The following is a 22,209-nucleotide window of genomic DNA, read 5'->3' on the forward strand; positions in this document are numbered from 1 at the left end:
CATTCTGCAGTATGTATATTTTTATACATGTACCATGTATATGGTTGGAATGACAATTAAATCAACTTGAACTTAATATAATGAAACTGTTGAAATAAATATTTCAAAAACAATGTTTATTTCACTTTCATTAGAACATGACTGCAACACAAATGATAACGCTCCACAACAAATCAGTGCAGTGCAATTTAGCTATCATATGTTATTCCATATTCACACAGAAATGTTTTCAACCATAAATGCATGCAATGACTTTTAGTATGTCTTAAAAGCCACATATTTTTTCAGAAGTTTCATAATTCCACATAAAATACCAATGCTCATTTGTACGAGCAATCAAATATTCATTGCACATAAAAACGTCTACAAAATGTACAGAGTTTAACCTGACACTTAAGAATATCAGTAAGATAACAAAAAAACAAATGAGACAAAAAACTGTGGTAATGTTCACTATAAATGCTGTCACAGTCTTCACATCTATTTGGGATTAACGAGGCATTTCTGCAGGAAGTGACTCATGAGGGTGTATGTATGACGGAAGGCTGTTCCTCGGAGACCGTGGTCCCGGTCAGTGTACCACTGAAATAAAGCCCAAAATTAGATTAGTGCATTGACTCTAAAATTCTGAACATCATTTAAATTAAACATTTAAAATTTAACATATTTTAGATTGTGTAGCATAATAATACAAGGCAGATTTCCATTTGAAACCTTCATTAAATCAACACCATCAAGGTCAATATTAGTCCCACTTCCCTGAGCCAATATTTACCATCGCCTCAAAATCCACTCGCTCGTCCACCAGAGCTCTTGAGATCTGTGCTGCTTGCTGGAAATGGACATTGTCTACAGGAAAGACAGTGCTGTCACTACGTGACTGAACCTCAAAGCTCACAAACTGGTCATGTCAAGTTTCCATCAAGGTAAATAGAGTCCATTTGTGCAAGACTTTGTGCATGTGGCTTTTAAGCTACCACATGTTCTGTTCTTAGCAAAAATTCAAAGAAGAGTGTTTGAATGAAAAGACTAAACATACCATCTGCTGTGCCATGAACCAATAGATAGTCTACTGTCTTGAAGTTCTTTGCTCTGGCTGTCACTGTTGAATTCTGTCAAATAAAAGAGACATTCAATTTTAGTAACATATGTCTCAAGTCAGTAGTTTGACAAGATTATTGTAGTAGAGCTGACTCTAATGATGCTTACTTTGTAAGAATCTGAATTCTCTGTGGGCTTGCCCATGTAGCGTTCAGTGTACACTGCATCTGCAAAAGAAAACTCAGTTAATATCACCATCAACATACTGCACAAACACTAAAATAAATCACATCTATTCAACAGGTGGAAAGAAAAAATGTTTTCAGTGAGTTGACAAGAGCTAAGTAGACATTTGAATCCTTAGCGATTTTTTATACTGTTAACAAATCTCATGTGCAGAGTCAAACAAACAATTAATTGATCCTACTTACAAGTATTGTGTGTGTCTCCCTGTGCTGTACCTCTGTTGTCCAAAAACTATTAAAAACACACCAGTGAGCCACATCGCTGCACTGGGTGACATGAAGAATTTGGGGCATGGTAGTTTGTTTAGAAACGGCTCAAAAGACTAATAACAGCAGTCATGTTTTCAGTATCCAGAGAGTAGTCCCATGTAGTTCTGTGTAACGCAGATGTCACTGTGCACTGAAGTTCTTTGAGAAATTTACAGTGTAGTACAAAGTCAAAAGGTAGTGATATGTAGCATAACAAGGTAACAATGCACTGTAAACAGAACTGTGTTCCAGTGACATCTGTCTTACACAGAACTACTCTCCGGAGACTGATAACATGATTACTGTTATTAGTCTTTGTAGCCCTTTTAAACAAGCTACCGTGCCCTAAACTCTTCCTGGCAAAGGAATATGTCACCCAGTGAAACTGTGTGGCTCATTGACATGCTTTCAATGGCTGTTGGACAATAATAGTAAGTAAGCAAGTCAAGTTTATTTGTACAGCACCTTTCATACAAAACTACAAAGTGCTTTACATTCATAAAAAATACACTACTGAAGGCAATATTAAAAAGTAGCATTGACAACAAACAGTGCAGTGCTGACAAGTTAAACGGCCCAGCAACAACAAACTGGAGACACAGACGCAGACAGCGACACATAAACAAGTACAGAAGTTCAAAAACGCAGACGAGGAAATAAGCCAACAGTAACAACAAAAAAAGCAATAAATAAAGTGGAGTCACTATTCAGACAGGCTAACCAAAAGCCTGTCTGAATAAAAACATTCTCAGCTGTTGCATGACGATATCACAGGAGTCTAGGGATCACAGCAATAAGGAAAGAGCATTCCATAACTTGGGTTTTACAGCAGGTTTGAGCCAGTAATTTTTGTTCAACAGACCCAAGAGCCCGATTATATAAGGGAGGAGGAGGTCAACAACATACTGGGGTGCAACAATTTATTCCTCTAATAGAGATCTACGTCACAGAAGAATAAGATATATCAGGCTTCAGATATACACACAATACTTGTGAGTAGCATCAAGTCACTGTTGGTTTGGCTGTGCGCATGAGATTTGTTGACAGTAAGAAAAAGAATACAGAATATCGACAGCCATATCCTTTAAGTACACTACCCAATGTCAAGGAATACTGTGTTCTCAGATTAGACTGGAGAAATATGCTGCTGAATGTATGTACACTCACCATAGTATTCCCACTTAGCTACTGGGGCGACTGCTATTCCACACTTGAGAAGACCAGTTCCAGCACCCAAGGCCATTGAGGTGACGTAGCCACCGTATGACTGAAAATCATGATTAGGAGTTTTAGTGAATGCAAAAATGTCAAAAAACAAATGAAAAATGTAGAGCGCAACAAGACAATATCCAACTTACCCAGCCCCATATTGCTATTCTGTCTTTGTCGATAAAACCCATGTCAATGAATTTCCTGTAACACAGAGATCATGGGTTACATGATGCCACACGAGTGCCATGAAAAAAGAATAAATGGAGTTCTGTAGTTTCAAAATGGTTGGCATCCACCGCAGTATAGATCACTTCACAGTGCATGTTATGTGATTGAAAATGATCAAAAGGTCAGACATACTTTACCTCACAGCTGTTAACTGATCCTCTACTTCAAATGTCCCGAGGCGCCGGTATATCGCATGCATTATTTCATCACCTTGGTAACCACTTCCCCTCCCATCAAAGCTGGCAATGATGATCCCGTGTGAGCTGGAGAGGTAGGTGCCCCAATTCAGCTTGAAACGATAGTCCACCCTCTGACTGCATGGGCCGGCATACCTGAATGGGACAACAACAGTATGTATCATCAAATTTTGAAGGGTTCACTGAATTATATTGGGATGCAGCACTTAAGAGAGTTCTCTGTTGTTCACTTACACATCAATAAGAAGAGGATACTTTTTAGACTTCACGAAATTTGGTGGTAACATCATTTGATACCAGAGGTCTGTTGGCAAGAAAAAAACTGTTATAAAATGTCAAAAAAGAGACAAATTAACATTTAGGATGTAAAGGTTTCATGCCAAAATCCAACACATCTATCTGCTGAGATTTCTCAGACAATATCTACTAAATATCAATGCTTTTGTTCTCTGATGTCTTAAGATGAGTAATACTTCAATACTAATACACTAATTACATTTCATACTAAAAGTCAATAAAGGAAAAAGTCACTTCTTAAATGGTTAAAACCTCATCTGAAACTTTGCTTATCTGAAGCTAAATGTGTATTGTCTCACCAAATCCTGCAACCCTTAAGGTACCATACTGCATGGTTGGCATTTGGAATTCTGTTAGAATATTTTCCAACTCCTTGTTGTCTTCAAGAACGGAGGGCGCTGAAGAAAAAAAGGTGTCACTGGAATTTAATGGTGTGCACATTAATATAAAAATATTTAAACTAATTCAAAAACAGTTTAGAAGCTCAAATAATTTTCATGTTTCTGTCAATTTTATGGAACTCAGCACCTTTGGCCCCCAACAAACCAAAGCTTTTTTTTTTTGTCCTAACTGTGTTTCCAAGGCTGCACCCATGTTCAGTTAGATCTGCACTGACCTGTACCTGAGCCTACAAAGGGCAACAAATACATGAAAATAACAGGGGTGTAGATACACTGTCTGTAAAGGTAAAATGTCAAAGACTCTAAACCTCACAGCTAATATAAATTGTCTGTTTTCTTCAGAGTGATCTCCATCCATTGGCTACAATGGAGAAGTGAATTTTCATAGATTTATTAGCCTATGAGCAAAAGAAACCCCAAAAGCAAAAACATTTTAAGAGAGAGCCAGAGAGACTCAATATATTAACCCCCCACCCCTGTTTTTCAGTCATGAAAAAAAGATGTGTGTAACTTTTTGGGTACGCTACAAAAACAGAACCTAATCTTGTGCATAATCAATCATGTGCAACAAATGACAGTAAATACAGAACTGTGTTACTTTATGAAAATAGTAATACATGTATAAACACAATTTTAAATCTACATCTGCAGACATTTGTACAGCACACAGAGTGAGATGATGATATTAATTAAACTAAAAATTTGCAGTTGCAATACATTATCTGACAATGAGCTTCAGGTTTGTATGTGAAATCTGGTAAATTTCATAAGTATACGTACTTGCACCTAGGTCCCTGTTGTCCTTGAGTGTGTAGAAGGGCAGTCCAGGTCCTGGATGAATCAAAAATAGAAAATAAATAGATAGTTGATTACACATCAAGTCTTCTGTATAACTTTAGAGGTGAGTGTCTTAGCTCAGATTATTGCTCACAGATGTTCTCGGACCACAAGTAATTCCTAAACAGTGACCATAGATGATTTATTGCTTAAGAGGAAATGTGGATGGGTAACTGACCGTAGCAGTCCACTCGGTAGTAAGAGGCGTCAAAGCTGAAGTAAGCTGAGTTGTACTGACACCTGTCCTTATGAAGGTTGCAGGTGAGACACTGAGGGGTGGAAGGGCTGCTTCCAATCATAACTCTGATAAACAAAGGCAAAGCAACTCACATTAGTTACATCATTCAGTTCATGCAAGTTCCTGCTTGTAAAATCAAATCTTTGCTATTGTTAGTTGTTTATAGCATCCCAGTTAGCTTCGGCTAACCGGTCTTCCTGGCGTCCATGAATATATACAAATATTGGACAGAAATCTAGACATTAGCTGAATGTATCATGAAGAATATAAAAAAGGATTCCTTACTTGTAAAGATTTCTCTTTACAGGTACTCCTTGGTACTCATTGCTCACATAATATCTGTGGAAAAGAGTTTTACACAAGTCAGATTTACATGTATTTATCTTCTAATATTCTTTAATAATATTTAATATACATCTTAAATAAATGTATGGCATCATCACTCACATGGCATTTTTTGTTAATTTGGATATGTAGATGACTTCCCACTTCCCAGAGGTAACAGGTGTTGCTTTGCCCTTAACAAGACATATATAGTGAGTACAACACTCAACACCAAAAACATGATAACAGCCACTGTATATTTTGCATAAATAAGACAGATGATACTTACATCTTTTACATAATGAATGTGTTTGTAGCCTTTATTGTCACTCATCACTTTGTAGAAACTGATCTTATCATCAGCAAAGAAAAGAGGTAGAGGCATGTACTGAAAAGAAAGGTAATATTTCATAATCAAACACCAAATCAAACCATTAATTACATCAATAGTGGTAACTCTTTGGAAACTTACATGACCAACCCAGCCTGTCTTGCTTGTTTGCTCAAATTTCTATACAGAGTAGAGTAGAGACACTTAATTAGCATTTACTCACATGAACATCAAGTGATTCTCAAGATCATCTAATTAGAAATCAGTCCAATTAGATGAGAAATTAGTCAGTGATTTTTGATCTGACAGGTAACCAGAGAAGCGACAGCTACCTGATTTTCTCTCCAGTTACTTCCATCAAAGTCATAAATCTGTACAACCACGTAATTCTGTTTTCTTGTGAGCCACTGCACAGCGACGCGTTGGTCTGTAACCCAGGTCACTGAGCACAAAATGTGATCACTGAGTAAAGGAAACAGAAAGTGACAAGATTTTCACATTAGGGAGGACCATAACATACTGCATTTGCCTCTGTCTTCAGTGTAATATGATTTAGGTGATGCTATAAACTCAAGAATATACAGACCCAGATGCAATGGAAGCAGGGGCAACCACCTGTGTGCGGTGGGATGGATTTGTGGTATCAACCACAAACAGTTTCACCTTGGTAAGGCTTGATCCAGCCTACGCCAAACACAAAATGGAATATTCCTAATAAATAATGATATACAGTATATATTTTGAGATAATGAGAGTGTAAGGATGGTAATTACACTTTGTGCTATTTAAATAAACATTGACTTTCAGTGCAGAATATTACAAGTGATCTCTTAATGGGTATCTCACATTCAATGTCTGAGAAAAGCCCATGAAAATCCCACCTTTGGGTACGGAACAGCCACTGTTTGAGGATACTGTTCAGAGCCATACCAAGAAAATTCCACTTTTTGAACCTCTGTGTCATTAAACTCTGCATAAGCCAAGAATCTTCCAGTTGATGACCACCATATTGCCCCATTTGATGCATACACTTCCTCTGAAATAGTTTGACAAAAAAAACAAACAAACAAACAGATAAAATGAACAAACAAACAGTGATCATCTTCTATATAGACACACAGAAAAAGTGACTGTTACTTACCCTCATATACCCAGTCAGGGATACCATTAAGGATCTCATTCTTTTTCCCATTGTGGGTCACTTGTACAGCTTCAGCAGTGACATTGGATTTTAAAAAAATGTTGAAGTCAGAGATGTAAGCCTGTAAAACACAATGTAGTCATTTTCAGTGATTTTTACTACAAATATAGTAGAAATCCATAATAAGATTAACCAAAGACACTTTGAATCACAGTCTTGCAGTCTCTTTGCCAAATGCAATTAGCCCCATGTCACCTCAAGGCAGCATACCTCAAAACCAGTGATGCTGAAGTAGCTACAATATTATTCACTTCAAGTGAATGTGAAGACAAGAGTACATGATAACATGGTGTAAACTCACATATTTGTTTCCCATTGGGGCCCAGGCAAAATACTGCACAACAGATGGAAGACTCACAGGCGTAACAAATGTTCTGCAATGAAATATGATACCCTGCTTATTAGTTTGGAGGTGTCTGTCAATATGATAATAAATGAGGCACTAACTCACTACCAAAGAATTCAATAGATTACAACTGGAAAAATATGCAATCTGTTTTTCATTTGTTTGAGTTTCTGAAATCCTGATATTTCCTGTTACAATAAATCACAGCTACTTACGAGCTCTCTCTGTCATAGATGGAGTAAGATGCTGTGAATGAATGTCTCCATTGCTGTTGGATTGCAAACACAAAACTTATTTTCAGACTTTTGTTAACAGGATTGAAAAGCTTACCTATTGTAAAAACAGACATTTAAAGTACTGGAGAACATTCACGAGAGGTTTCTCACCTTTGTGAAATTGCTTTCAAAAGCAATGTATTTATAATCGCCTGACAACAGATAATCTGTGGCATCCACTTGGGCCTACAATGAAGAATATTGTGGAAATATTAGTATAAAACATGAGTTATTACTCAGCACTGACAAAAAATGTGTTTATTGGTTTAAAATTGGAAATATATGTATATTACAAAGGTTGAATTGCTCAAATATAGTGACTCCTCTTTTGTTTCAGCGTTGTGGAGGAAGACATTCCCATCTCTCGCTTTGTGCAGATACTCCTTATCTGCAGATGTAAAGGACAATAAATATGCTTACAAGATTCATGTATTATCTTGCCCAGAAGAACAACTTACGTAACAAAGGTGATTTGACATGTGGTGATACCTGATATCCAATACAAATTGTAGGATCTCCACCTAATCGTGTCATTGAAATAATCTTCAAGGGTGAATGGCCTTTTGGTAACACCAGATTCTGAAATGATACGCACATCCTGCATTAGCTTGCACCATAGCTCATGGAAACTGTCTGGTATATCTAAACCTTTGCAGATAAAATCTGACTTGAAAAAATGTAAAACACTCATCTCTTTGCGTCACGCGGTGGCGCTATTTGAATGGCAACTTCCAGCTGCGTGCTATCACACTGATAGTCCTTAATACATATCAATAAATCACCTCAAAAGTTTTTTGTGCTTTCATAAGTTTAAACAAAAGGCTAAAAAGGATCAAAATAACACATTTTGAAAGCAGAAGTTTGGCTACTTACAAGAATAGCTTGCTTGAAATTCATCAATCAAGCGCAAAAAATGTTTTTAATAGATGAATGGAAGCTTTAGTGTTACAAAAGCTGTTTTTGGTTATTTTCACACTAAATTCAAACAGGCATAAATGAAACAGAGAGAAAAAATAAGCACAGGAGGCCTGAGCTTTAACTTACTGCTGAAATAAACTGCTGGGACAGTTATTAACGTGATGACGACAACCGCCCCCACCACCCCCCACACCACCTTGCCCTGTGAAAGGTGACAGAAAAGTTGCATAAAAATCCTCAGAAATCACACAAGACAAGCTGACGCTGAAGGTTCTTACTATTTAGCCTATTCATTTATCCCAACAGTAAGCAGCATACATGTCCACAGTGCGTAAACTTATTTAGAAACATTTTCTTTGAATTTTAAAGATTTTTTTTTCCACTATTGAAGCTGGTGCACGAAGATCGATTACTGACCATGATGCGGATGAAGTCGACGTGCAGCTCTCAAGTCTTTGATAATCCTCAACAGTCGATCAGGTGAAGTTCAAAGATACTTCTTGGCCATTCAGCCTGGTTAACATACTCTCACTACAAAAAACCCTGTGAAAATGACTTCAAACTCAATGTGGCTACATAAGAAAACTGAGCTCCGTCCTTTGAGTTGAAGCAGGCTTCTCACACTTCCCGCTGCATTCCTGAGAGGAGTCTGTAACCAGACAGAGATGCCTCCCTGAAGTCAGCAGCCTGCTCAACTTAGTAGCGCACAACTTGCTGGTATTTGGGAAGTGGCTTTTCCACCAAGGGCGCAAGTCATCCAGTCAACAAATGTAAGAATGCTGGAAAAGTGATTTATCTACATCTTCCAATTCAATTCAACATGGGTTTTTTCATCTTTTCCACTTCTTAAAGGAACGATGATAACAGCCAGGGGCAGTTCTTATTATCTATCTTTTGGATTACTTATTTAGAATATATCTATATATATCTATATATATATAGATATATATATATATATGTATGTATAAATTCAATAAACATACAAAGGAGCATCAATAGCCAGTTAGGAGACAAACTCTTAACACTGTGTGGTCCATACAATTTGCATGTTTACATCCCAGACAATCAGGTCTGTAAGGAAACTAACATGAAAAATAGTTCTAAAAATAGCAGTCCTGCCTGGCTCAATAGTAGTGACTCACTAACAGTTGTATTTAGTGGAAAATCACCAGCACCTGTTCGTCTGTGTGTGTGTGTTGACAGGTGGGCTCTGAGGGGCTTTCACAGTGGCTCAGTGGCTCCTGTCTCATGAGATCACAACGGCTTGAGAGGAAAATATATATTTTTTATTATTCATTTCGTTCAGTTTCATTTCCACTTATTCCAGTTTATTTTCTACCAATGATGCAGACCAATTATATTTTATGACATTTGAAGTATTTCAACAGTAAACTCAACATATATAGGCTAGTATCAGATGCAGTGATACTGACTATATAGTGTATCTGATACTAGATATGTTTACAACCAACCCCCAGTGCATATTAATATTTTGACAATCAGTGCAGATTCATATCATGAATTTTGTGACAATCTTGTGACAATATTTTTGAAATTACCAATACAATGATTAGAATATTCTACATACTCTGGACAAATGTTAAAAAAAAAATTGTAACTGCAATTTTCATGACAATGTCGCACTGAAAACAAAGATTGCATTTACCAGTGTGATGGCCACAGTAATTCATGCAGTGCAAGCCACACAATCAGGATAAGAAAACAACGGAAAATAGCCTGCAGTTGTAATTCATTTTGTTTCTTCTTCTTCTTCCTCATCATCATCATCTGAGCTCTCTGCCACCCGGCTGGCATGTTCAGCGTAGTCAAAAGCTGAAAACTTGACGGCGAGCTCACTCCACTTGGTGCATTTGCTAATTTTCTTTCCATTGGACGCCACCACAAAGTTTTTCACGTGGAGGCAAGGGCACTCAATCCCGCGGTAGAGCATCATCGAACCCCATCTCTGCAACAGAAAACAGATAAAAAAACATGACAGGAATGACGTGGAATCATCTGGTTTTATGTAATGTGATCATCTGACTCATTTTTTCTCCCATTTTGCAAATCTTTTTTTTAGATAAGTTGTTGATGACTGCTCTGTACTTCTGTTTAAAGAAAGTACATTTTTAAACAGAATTAAAATGTGTCTTATTTAAACAGAATAATTCACGTTTTTAAAAAATACTTAAACGAACAATAACTCTTTTAGCTAAATTCCGACAATGACAATGCTGCCATGCCGTGCTAATTAGCACTAAACACAAAGTACAACTAAGACTGATGGGAATGTCAGGGGATTACCAGAGTTGTTACAATTAACCCAGTGGAGGGGACTGTGAACAATAAATGTCTGAACAATATTTTGTGCCGATCCATCAAGTAGATACTGTATTTCTCTGGATAAGTGAAAAATTTGACCTTGGTGGTGCTAGAGGAAAACTCAGGGGAATATTAAGCTCATTAGGTTTCATCTTCTAGGTACAATAGATATCCGTGACAAATTTCATGGCAGTCCATCCTATAGTTGTTGGGATAATTTTGCCTGGACCAAAGTAGTGGACCGACAGACAGATCGACGCCATTTCTAGAGCCACGTTGCTAGTATTGCTTTAAAAAACAGCTACTCCCAACTCCCTCTGAAATGCTGGCAGCCACTCAAGGTTATTACTCATCTAAAAAAAGGAGGTTTGCTCTTCTCACTAATCAAAAAGCCTGGAATACATTACCTGCCCACAGTCCTTGCATGCGATGAAGCCGTTGGTCTCATAATCTAGAAGCCGCTCTTGAAGAGTAGTGTTTTCTCTCCGAATGAAAAGGTTACTGTAAAAGAAAACTTAAATGTTTTATTTGATTTTATACAAATTTACAGTAAGTTCATCATCACAACAAGACTCCCATACTATACATCAGTAGTGCAGTTTATATATCAATACACACAGATGAATTAGGGTTAATTATATTAGTCAATTCTTGATTGTAATTTGTACCTAAACTGTGATGAAACATTGACTCTGTGCATGTTTTCGATGATCTGGATGTCTTCACCGGAGCAGACGTTTTTGCTGCAGCCTCGACAGCTGAACTTCAAATCAGACGGGTTCTCGTTCTTCAGTTCTTTCTGCTTTTTCTTTACCATTCTCACCTTCTCCTCCATTATAGCTTGAATTTGATACTCTGTGATCTGATGAAAGAAAAAAACAAACCATCACTGACAACAGTCTTACAGCGATGAGGGTTTCAAGTTTGAGAAGTTTCAAGTGAACATACTTTTTTCTCATAGTCTGCTTGAGGTAAGGCTCTGATTTTGTCAATGGCTTTGTGCATCATGGTCTTGCGGTACTCATTGACACACTCCTTTTCAGCCACTCCAGACCCCTTCACCTCAACCAGGGTGTAACTGCTGTCCTCAGCTCGTCCTCTGCCTTGAGCCTGCAGAAGGTAATGACAGTGTGAATAGTGTGAAACTGCTTTAATGTTTGCTTTAATACAGTATAATAGTACCTTAATTAATGGACATAACAGAAATTGTGCAACATCACTGACCTGAATCATAGCGATCTCATTGGTCACAAGGCCATATCGGATAACAAAATTGCACGCTGGTATGTCCAAACCTTCCTCTGCCACGGTGGTAGCAATCAGCAAGTTGACTTCGCCATTGCCGAATTTGCTCAACACATCTTTTTGCTCTGCCTGATTAACACAAATTTGTATTGAGAAGGTTGAGTGTAAATTGGATGCTAGAGGGAGACAAACTGTAGTTTGTGTAATGTGTACTCACAGCCGTCATTGGTTTAACAACACTCTGGTCTCCTCCTCCGATGACATGTGAGGCTTTCACTCCAATGTCGGCAAACTTGGGGTTTTCCTGCACCCACTGACTTAAGGCAATGGCACTGCGACGTGTCTTGGTGAAAATGATCCCTCTGCCTTCCTTCCTGCTGCTGAACTCGCGCAGAATTGTGGTTCTTAGTTTCGACAGGCTGTCATTTTCATACTCGGGATTCTCTGCAAGCTTCTCCAGCTCGTCCTTGTTCTCTGCAGGACATAGATTTCAAAGAGGTAAATACTATGTGTCATTTTAAAGGTTAAAGGAATAGTTTGACATTTTGGGAAATATGCTTATTGGCTTAAGAGTTAGGTTAGAAGACTGACACCACTTTCTCATAAAAGTATGGATCTTTTCGCAAATAAGCAATAATGTCAGACTATTAATTTACAATGCAACAGGACATATAACAGAATTGATAATTAAGTCAAGAACTACTCAGCTTCAATTTTCTTGGTAATATAAATATTCATTGGGATTTTATGAACACTACATTACCATCAAACAATTTGAAGAGGAATCTCTCAGTGTTTGTAATTTGTATGATGTCTTCATCATCCGGGGTTGTTTTTCTCTTCCTCTCCTCCTCGTGGTATTTGTTCAGGAAACTGAAGGCATCACGCATGCGAATGGTGTTGCTGAGCTGCAGGCCCTCGCTGTACTGTCGAAGGTGCTCTGCGCAAACCCGAACTTTCTGATCTTCCTCTGTTGCAGCTAAAATGATTGAGACATGTTTTTGTTACATCCCTATAAGTCAGGTAGCTTGTTATCAGTAAGAAAAACAAAAAAAACAAAAAGGGAAGTTGGACACAGGGCTAGAATCCCTGAAGATGAAAAGTTGTCCTCACCTGTTCGCTCTTTTTGAACGACCCACTGTTCATAATTCTGAGAGCCAAGAGCGCAAGTGGGGCTCAGCTCAGCATGGGTATGAATAGCATTCATGATTTTCTTGATTACATCCCCAAAAGGATCCTGAAAAACATATTTGGTTGTACAAACATATAACACTCTTATTGCCATTCCTTTAGTTATCAGTTATCATGAAACCATCTCCTCTTAAACCAATGTACCTCTTTTCTGTCTTCCACTGTTACAATGATCTTGTCTAGTTCCTTTTTATACTCCCCAAGGTTCCCTGTCATGATTTTGGAAGCATCCAAGTTTGCACAAATCTGTAAAAGAGAGACACAGATTTACAGTTTTACAGTGAATCAAAATCATCCATCTCTATCTGAGTGACATGCACTATTTGCATCAGATTTCTGCATGTCCAACACAGAGTTAAAGCCATAAGGCTGTTTTCTTTTTTTTCTTTCTTTTTTTTTTTTTTTTTTACATCTGTGGCAGTAGGAAACTTTATGGCTGCGCCGTGTGCTGGGGCAGTGTGGAACATTAGAAACAGCTTGGCTGAGTGAGCAGGGTCTTAGATGACTAAGACAGAGAAACTGAAGCAGGATTTAGATAAACAAAAGATGAACTAGTTCCACGAAATAGTAGAACTAAAGACAGGAAAATAAGGATGTTCAGCATGTCATATGAATATACTCGGTGTGGACACAACCAAATCGACAGTTCCATAAAAATTCTCTGGAATAACTCAGGAAGGATATATTCACCTCTTCTGGGATTTTAAGGCCACAGTCTCTGATGTCATATTAGATTGCATTAGCTAATATTTTGTCCACATGCACTGAAATGTACTCCCATTCTTCTTCTACATACTTAAGGTGTGTATGGAAAGCTGAGAATGGTATTTACGCGCAGAATGTGTTCCTCGGCTTTATCCATTTTTGTGGCTCCCCCAACCCCAGGTGAGGCAGTCAGGCCCAGGATCTGAGGGAGAGACACAGGCTTCTTCTGCTCCTTCTGCAGCCTTTTGTTCTTGTGCCTCTGCTTCAAGTAGCGCATCATTATATGGTTGTAGACTCCTCCCTTCTGAGTGTGGTGACACTCATCTATCACAATCAGTGTCAGATCTACATGAGCACAAGACATGACAATAAACATATAAATTAATGTATGCGACACAAATTAGACTATGGATAATATGCTAGTTATAGAAAGCAGTGTGGAGGGAAAAAGGAGAATAAATAGTGACTGTTCAGTGCGTCTTTGGTATGAATGTTTAGTATTTCTGCACTTCCCACTGTACCATTATTGTCCGCAGACAAAGTTACTTATATCAATGACATATGCTGGAAAAATGTTTACTTACAAAATACCTTCAACTAATTTGGTATTTTACAGAAGTGTAAGTAAGGTGAATTATCATTATAATCATTCACATCTACAAGATTAACCGGAGTGATACAAATATGTCCCTGGAGGAGCAGAATATGGAGGAGAGCAGCTTGATGTCCTGTAGGTGATAGAAACTCTCATGTGAATTTGATCAGCCACACACTGATGGCTTGAACAGACGTGTGGCCTGGAAACTAGGAGATAGGAAAAAAAACAAGACGCACACGCTTTCAGGCGTTTCAACAAACAGCATATGTTCCACTGAGGTGGCTATTCCACCTTGGACTGGTGAGTGCCAACAAGAGTGAACAGCAGAGCCGGAAGACTTTGACAAGATCCTGTCAGGTATCATCAGGGGAGATGCTACGTGTCCTCTGGGTGGCTTTCTATTACAAAACCTGTCAGTGTCTGTAATGTAAGCCTGGATGGATTTTAGCTTAAGATTTTTATAAAGCCTTTTTCAAAAAAAAATTATAACTAATTATTATTTATTTACTTTTGAACGCTTATTTGTTTTTTTGAAATTAGAAGAAATTATTGAGACATAGAAAGTATTTACACTCCTGTGCTGTTGTGTTGGATTCTTTTAACTGCAGTGTGGGACAACTTAAAAGACACCAGTGTAAAGTCAAACCTTTTAAGTGCACTCCTTCATCGTCTCCTTTGTTGGACCTTTCCAAGTAGTTCTCCAGGATCTGGGCTGTGCAAATGATGACATCATTTTTCTTCACAATCTCTGTGAAAGAGATTTTGAGCTGGGAGTCTCCACTCACTCTCTCCACTTTATATGTATGCTTCAGATATGGAAGGAACTCTGCTGAATAATGCTGCTCAACAAGAGGGATCTGTAGGACACAAGAGTACATTCAGTTTTATAATGTAGATGCTATAAAGTCAAGACATTTAATAAATGTAAATGGCAATAAGAAAAGAAATGTCTGCATTGTTTCTATTGTTAAAACTATCCTGATGATTAGAGGTAGTGTTTTTTCATCATTACAATAATTGCAGTTTTATGACTTTGTTGCAATACACAGTCCAGTGCAGAAAAATATGTCCATGACCGGTTTTTCACCCTAGGTGAGGCAGGGTTTCAAATTAGTTTAAGGATCAGGAGAAGACATTCCTCTTTGTGCAGAGATATGGCTAACAAGGACATGATTCTATTCTTTCCATTACTTAAGAATGAACCACTATGATTATGATCACTAACTCTCAAGCTGTTTTAAAACCTGACAACACAGTTTTATAGCTGGAAAACGTTTAATTCAAAATGGAGTAGTGATTTTTTCCAGCGCAGAGCAGATCAACATACATGCCAAATAGAAACAAAGTGCGGGGGAATATCTAAACCTTATGGCATGTAATTTGTGGTGAGCTGACCCACATGTGCAAATTGACTAAGAGATAGAATGTTTTCTTTGGATATGAAAGGGACAGAAGTAGGTCAACATAATAGTGCATAGCTATAAGTTGAAGCACCAGACTTGGGGTGTAGTACCTTGTTCACCAGGATGACCACTTTCCCTGATTGCCCTTCAGCCCTCCTGCAGTCCAGATGTTTCTTGGTAATATAAACTGCAACTCTGGTTTTACCACTTCCTGTCGGGAGGCATATGATGATGTTTTTCCCCTCCAAGGCAGGTCTAGCAACCTCCATCTGATAATCTCGAAGAACAATATCAGCTTTTTCTGGGCATCCGGCTGCTGCTTCTGAGTCAGTTCCATCTGTAATGCAGAGCAGAGGTTCAGACAGATAAAACTTCTGTCCATGTCAGCAACCCACAATTACAGGCATAACCAACGGGAAAAGACTGTGCTTGTCATTGGTGTGTGGTTTGGTCTTGTAGTGGAATGTCTCCTTAATGCTGTATTAAAAAGAAGAAGAAAAAATACACATACACACTGAATTCATGGAATATGTTCTATATTTAAAACATAAACAGTGAGCAGTTTTTCTTTTCCTTTTTGCAATTCCATTGTTAAACCACTACAAAAACTTCAGATCTCCCTCCAAACATCTTTAGAGCAGAAACGTAAGCCATGAGTAGCACCAACTGTATAAAACCACATTTTAGGCAGTTAAGATATGAACACTATGCACTATCAATCATGTCTCTGAGAGGCACTATTGTACCATAAATGCTTAATCTAAACCCTAATGTCTAAAAAAAGTAAAAATAAATAGATGTAATCTAGCCTTACATCATTACTGATCTAACTGAAATTAACATAAAAACGGGAATATAAACCAATTTAACTCACATTTTCCAAAAACAATCAAACATATACATATACATGTATTTCTGTGCACAAGCTAACATCTGCATGTATTTATGAATCATCTCTATTTTCTCAGCCTGCTCAGAGTGTATAATTTCATCAAATGTCATTATGAGAATACTGTCGTGTTCCTAGTGTGTTTGTGGCAGCATTTTCTCTTACTTTCCTGTTTGCAAGGACAGCAGACTTACTATGATCCACTTTAGTCAGAACTGGAGTTGCTGACAGGCTGTGACTTATTTGCTCTGTCTAAGCCGGGGATAACACATGACTAAGGCACCATGCACAATGTGAATGTCCCCCCCCCCCCCCTCTGCTACTCTTTCCAGTGAGTAAATTTCTCAGTTATGAGGTAGAAACCCCCAGAAAGTTATTTTCTTAGTGCAGAGAGCTTTTAATTTTCCTTCTCAGACCTCTGGTATGTCAGAGGTTAAATTGCTGTTCTAAACAACTCACTTACATGTGAGTAAATATTAGTCTGTGCTGGTGGTGAGACAGAGCTTCAACATCAATAAGAAGTAAACTGTGGTTTGTAAAGCCCCTTCAACTTTTACCAGCAGTTCCCAGAAGCTAAATTTATTAGAAAGGTCAACAATCGGCTATGCTTAATACCGTTCCAATAAGAACAATAAACCAACAGACCTACTTTTCACTTTGACTAAATGATTCACTTCAGAAGAAAGACAAATAATTCAGCACATGCAACTCATTTCATGGCTTAGTGGAACAATCTAAGAAGTAATCTGTTCTGTTTAAAGCATGCATTCTGGCCAACCACAGCCAGGTTCATGACATTATTCAAATTACAGAGACAGAATGTAACCTCATATTGAGAAAATAAATGACACTTCCTCTAGTTCCTCATTTCACATTATCATTTCCACTGCCTCATTAGTCCACATGCATCAACTTCTGTGCAACGTCTCTGTTCTGGTGTATTTATCCATAAAGGAATAATTTATTATGTGAATCCAATGTCAGAAAGGCCCTTTAAATGAGAACAATACAAAGAGAGATAATGCTAATGTAATAGCTATTGAAATACTCATAAGCATTATATAAGCCTAGAGATGTAAAGGAAGGTTTCAATGCACAGCGACTTGAATTAAACTTTTCCTTTATATTTCTTTACAGTCAGCATGTGGTTTTCATTTGAAGTGCTGGCTACACAGTGTTTTGTTTAACCTCTGTGTGGCTCATCACTGTACACACATGGAACATATTCTTTGGTGTCATGCAGGCAGCACGGAAAAATGTTCCACTTGCAACACACTCATTTTTGCTTACTAAAGGGCATCTACAGATCCTATGTACTTATTTACTGCTATGACTTGAGTTTGTTTTTTGTGTGTGGCTGACAATGGCAGAACAAGAACAAACTACAAATACCTACTGTAGATAAGCAACATGCTTTAAATACTTTAACAACATCAACAGTATCAAGGGGTGAGCGAGGGTGAATCAGTCCCACCTGGTTGTGAGGGCTCTGAGCTGTTTGGCAGTTGTGTGGAGTCAGTATTTTCTCCTTTGTAGAGCTCTGAGAAGACATCAAACAAAGTTTTAAAATCACTGGAAAAGTAAAACAGGCAAGAAAGGAAGGAAATACATCTTAACCTTGTTCTCTGTGTTGGAAATACAGTCTGTTCACCCAAATTACCAAAAGGCCTATTTTAACACTCGTCCCTTTCATATGAAAAATTCTTTCCAGCAGCAACTTCCAAGTTATTCAGGATAATCCACAGACGTCGCTATGGGCAGTTTTTTCTGCATACGACTTGAAAAATGGACAGACATCATTAAGGCTAAGTGAGAAAAGAGGTGTAGGTGAAAACTGATCCTTCAGTCACCCACTGCGCAGTATGAACGTCCAAATTCAGTTATTTGGCTTAATTTGTACAGTAATGAATCTGGATTTCCCTTCACTGCTGTCAGATAGTATCACTGACATCCTTATATATATATATATTTTTTTTTTTACTGATCATTGAACAGAGGTGCCCTGTAAGACCTGCGGCTTCCTCCTGTGTCTCCGTGGTCATGCTGATGTCCACAGATTCTGGACTATCACAGCTCTCAGCTCCTGCTGTACTCTCCTCTGTGGCGGTACCACTTCCTGAAGGTTCATCTTTCAGTGAAGAGAGTTTCTCATCTGTGGCAAAAAAAGAAGAAAAATCACATTTAACTAAACCCACAGGAAGAAATGTAGCCTGTATTTATAATCACTCTTAAAACTATAGTTAGTTAATTAATTTCCTCAGTGGTGGAATGCAACTAAGTACATTTACTCAGGTACTGCACTTAAGTGCAAATTTGAGGTACTTGTACTCTACTTGAATATTTCCAAATTATGTTACATTATACTTCCCTTTCACTACACTTCAGAGGGAAGTCGTATATTTTCTACTCCACTACATGTTAAGATTTGACACAATGGATAATATAACAAGCTTTTAAAATACAACACATTGTTAAAGATGAAACCAATGGTTTCCAACCTTTTTGGCTTTTGACGTTTTACAAAAAGCAGTGTGTGGTCGGGGTCACATTTCAGATGTCTATGATTTGTTAACAGCTCCACCAAATAGTGATTTTTCTCTATAAACTTCTCACATGGTTTCATTTCAGCAACTGTTAAAATGATCCAATATTTCACCAAAAATCAAAGATTTCCAAAGAAAGTCCAAAAACTGAAAACAGATTTGTGTATCAGAACTGTGTTTTTTCTTCTTTCCTCTCCAATTAATTATCTCACGATCCCCCAGATTTATCTGGTGACCCTTTGGAGGGGCCCGACCCCTAGGTTGGGAACCACTGGACTAAAAGAGCTAACTGTATATAAAGTAGTTCAAACCAGCTTCACCTCCAGCAGCTACAACAGAAACATGCTGCTTACACACTGATGTTTCAGTATTAATAATCTAATGATGCCATAAATGATAATACATCAGTCAGAGGGACAAAACCACTACTATTACTGCAATACTTTAACTACATCAAGCTGATAAGACTTATGTACTTTTACTAAAGTAGGATTTTTCATGTGGGACTTTTACTTGTAAAGGAGTATTTTTACATTGCTGTATTGGTACTTTTAGTTAAGGAAAGAATCTGAATACTTCTTCCACCACTGAATTTCCTCTAAATTTACGATCTAATAAAGCTGTAATGAGGACACTGTAAAGACTGAAGAGATCCTTTCTGTGCCTCAAGACTGTTTAAGGGTATTCCCTGTGATGGGTGTGTGCTTCTGTTAGTCACCTTGCTTGTCATTGTCAGGTGGCCCTCCTGTCAGCTGGTGAAGAAGGTGCTTGTGTTCAGTTTCACGTAGAACATTGAGAAATTCAGAAAACCATCCTGGGCGACCTCTCACGATTCTTCTCAGAAGTTCACGAGCTCCACCCTTGGGTCCTCTGTTTGCCGTTTCAGCCTTAACCTAGAAGATGAACATTAAAAGGTGTGGACTGGTTATGCAATGAGTGAAGCGCTGTGCCCTGCAAAACAAATGAGTGCATTTGTCTGCCATCTTGTGGTCAATGATCAGAAACACAATTCTTATGACTTAAAGGACAGGTTCACAATTTTTCAAGTCTGTCTTAAAACAACAGCCAGGTGCTCATATGAACACTGAAAGAGGTTTTCCTTACTGTAATCTCTCCTTCTGTTCATACTGGCTATTAAAAGATCCCCTTCAAATGTGCTTGCAGTGTTAGTAATTGGGGCCAAAGTCCACAGTGTGTCCACACAGTCATTCTGTGCAAAAATGCATTTAAAAGTTTATCTGAAGCTTATATGAGGCTTCAGCAGTCAGAGTTAGTCATATCAAGTGGATATCTGCCACATTTACAGTCTTTTTAGCATCAATTTCCCTCTTTCTGTTTTCTCAGAGAGTGTTTCCCTGTTGAGCTACAGAGGAAGTAAAGTAACAAAAAGGACTTTGGCACTAAAAATCTACTTGATTTGACTCATTTGGACGGCTGAAGCTTCATATCAGCTTCAGATAAATTATATTATATTAATTATATTATTAAATTATAAAATACATATTAGTTTTGACATATTTATTGTGCAATACATATTATGGCCATTTGAGACGTCATTATATCCCTCTGGTGCTGATTCACTCCAAATGAAAACTTGTCAGCTGTGGAGTGAAGTAGTTTCACAACTATATGTGGGCCTACTTACAATATCCGAGTCTTCCTGGGTGAGTAGTTTGCTCGCATGACAGTGTAGGCACACCTGTGCAGTATTCATGTCAACAAGACTGGGAGACAGTATTTGAATAAGCTGGACACAGTAATCATTCTCTGCCTCCACTTCAGGTTCTGGGAGTTTGCCCTGCATGTAGTCCGCTGCATGTCCACAGCCTGCCTGTATTAACGCGTCAACAAACGCTTGGAACCAGCCGGGCTCGCGTGGCTTCTTGATGACCGTGCTAATGAGGAGATTCGCGGCCATAGGGTTACCCTCGGTCCTCTCTTTTTGCCTGATCTGATCCTTTTGGTCGGCTTTGATGAAATGTATGTGATCCAGAACCTGTTCCACCACGATAAGCTCTCGCAGCCTGGGCCGTAATTGCTCAATGAGATTTTCATAAATGTTGTCTTCCTCAGGCTCCATTTCGATTCACCCAGCTGATCAGACTGATCCAAATTAACACACTACGGGTTGGCCTCGCTGTTGGTAAAAACTAGTGGCAGCACAAAGGCTGATTCACTGTTTTGGTATCGACTGAAATGAAAGTACGGTATTTCGGTTTCGTTTCTCCAGAACTGTAAAACCATTAAAAACGGGCCTCTAGATGTCAGTATTGCATCATAGTAACCATTTACCTCAAGCACTACAACCATTTTCATGTAACTAGAGGCATTTACTGCTGTTTTCTGTTGTTGAACAGTGAAGAATATGTCTAATATTCAAATGGTGACATATCGGGACTATTACTAGTACTCAATTGTTAGAATAGAATAGAAATTCTCCACTCAGAGGGCAATATTATACTAATTAATTCGCTGTTTTGATGGCAGCTGTAGTTGCTAGTAACTTTGTAGATAACGTCATATCCACAGTAGTAAGACATCAAAAAACATCAATGTATCACTAAGAAAGGGACAAAACTTCCCTTTTGATGTATGTTTTCTATTTATATATTTTAAATTAATAATTAGCAAAATGATCACTGCAAGATTTTTAATTGTGATGGAGTATCTTCTGATTGTGGTTTTACTACTTGGATCTCACACCTCCTTTCACCACTGCTTATAGTGTATTTATGATGTGTAGAATAGAATAGAGCCGTACTATTCAGCAATTCATCTCCAATCCATTCTTACCAGTGCTCACTCACTCCTAATCATGGCCTACTCTATATATCCCACCCATTTCCGTTTGTACTGGCTGGCAGCAACACTAACCACATGTGAGTGTGTTTCAGATACATACTTATGGTGGTGCGTTACTTAAGTGAATTTATTACTTTCTTCATATGTTGCTGTAGTTTAATGGTTATTTGT

The 22,209-nt window shown here is 38.1% G+C and overlaps 2 protein-coding genes across 4 annotated transcripts; both read right to left on the reverse strand.

The window, feature by feature from the left end:
• Window positions 1-99: 99 nt before the first annotated feature.
• LOC121906491 (fibroblast activation protein, alpha) lies at window positions 100-9,108 on the reverse strand. 3 transcript variants are annotated; one of them, XM_042425361.1, is made up of 26 exons: window positions 8,758-9,108; window positions 8,467-8,542; window positions 7,912-8,001; window positions 7,716-7,810; window positions 7,534-7,608; window positions 7,363-7,415; window positions 7,103-7,175; window positions 6,742-6,862; window positions 6,482-6,636; window positions 6,187-6,284; window positions 5,933-6,062; window positions 5,742-5,780; window positions 5,559-5,657; window positions 5,393-5,463; window positions 5,231-5,284; window positions 4,886-5,010; window positions 4,651-4,701; window positions 3,769-3,867; window positions 3,407-3,476; window positions 3,113-3,307; window positions 2,894-2,948; window positions 2,703-2,802; window positions 1,210-1,268; window positions 1,040-1,112; window positions 776-849; window positions 100-582 (listed from the first exon to the last, which is right to left on the reverse strand). In XM_042425361.1, the coding sequence occupies exons 1-26, from the start codon at window positions 8,758-8,760 to the stop codon at window positions 481-483; spliced, it is 2,235 nt and encodes a 744-aa protein (XP_042281295.1). In that variant the 5' UTR covers window positions 8,761-9,108; the 3' UTR covers window positions 100-480. The 3 variants fall into 3 exon arrangements, with proteins under 3 accessions (XP_042281295.1, XP_042281294.1, XP_042281293.1); XM_042425360.1 differs by lacking the exons at window positions 8,467-8,542; window positions 8,758-9,108 and adding an exon at window positions 8,296-8,445 and having other exon boundaries at window positions 7,912-8,181; XM_042425359.1 differs by lacking the exons at window positions 8,467-8,542; window positions 8,758-9,108 and having other exon boundaries at window positions 7,912-8,445.
• A 496-nt stretch (window positions 9,109-9,604) lies between these two features.
• Window positions 9,605-21,801, reverse strand: ifih1 (interferon induced with helicase C domain 1). The gene is made up of 16 exons (XM_042427032.1): window positions 20,882-21,801; window positions 19,955-20,129; window positions 18,705-18,845; window positions 18,168-18,233; window positions 15,915-16,141; window positions 15,048-15,258; window positions 13,931-14,148; window positions 13,243-13,344; window positions 13,021-13,144; window positions 12,671-12,886; window positions 12,125-12,381; window positions 11,887-12,036; window positions 11,611-11,772; window positions 11,331-11,524; window positions 11,070-11,163; window positions 9,605-10,306 (listed from the first exon to the last, which is right to left on the reverse strand). Exons 1-16 carry the CDS (start codon window positions 21,314-21,316, stop codon window positions 10,091-10,093), a joined length of 2,988 nt encoding a protein of 995 aa, XP_042282966.1. The 5' UTR covers window positions 21,317-21,801; the 3' UTR covers window positions 9,605-10,090.
• Between the last annotated feature and the right edge of the window lie 408 nt (window positions 21,802-22,209).

Source organism: Thunnus maccoyii, chromosome 11 (genome assembly GCF_910596095.1).
Source record: "Thunnus maccoyii chromosome 11, fThuMac1.1, whole genome shotgun sequence".
In the NCBI taxonomy this organism is placed as follows: Eukaryota; Metazoa; Chordata; class Actinopteri; order Scombriformes; family Scombridae; genus Thunnus; species Thunnus maccoyii.

Excerpts from the sequence above, each read along its gene's own strand:
- LOC121906491 (XM_042425360.1), bottom strand. The coding sequence starts at position 8,113 with ATGAGTGTTTTACATTTTTTCAAGTCAGATTTTATCTGCAAAGGTTTA. Across the intron at positions 5,781-5,932 it reads GTAACTGGAGAGAAAATCAG|AAATTTGAGCAAACAAGCAA; the intron begins GTAGCTGTCGCT and ends TACTCTGTATAG. Across the intron at positions 5,011-5,230 it reads GTAAAGAGAAATCTTTACAA|AGTTATGATTGGAAGCAGCC; the intron begins GTAAGGAATCCT and ends TTTGTTTATCAG.
- ifih1 (XM_042427032.1), bottom strand. The coding sequence starts at position 21,316 with ATGGAGCCTGAGGAAGACAACATTTATGAAAATCTCATTGAGCAATTA. Across the intron at positions 12,887-13,020 it reads CGTTCAAAAAGAGCGAACAG|CTGCAACAGAGGAAGATCAG; the intron begins GTGAGGACAACT and ends CAATCATTTTAG. Across the intron at positions 10,307-11,069 it reads CATGCAAGGACTGTGGGCAG|AGATGGGGTTCGATGATGCT; the intron begins GTAATGTATTCC and ends TTTCTGTTGCAG.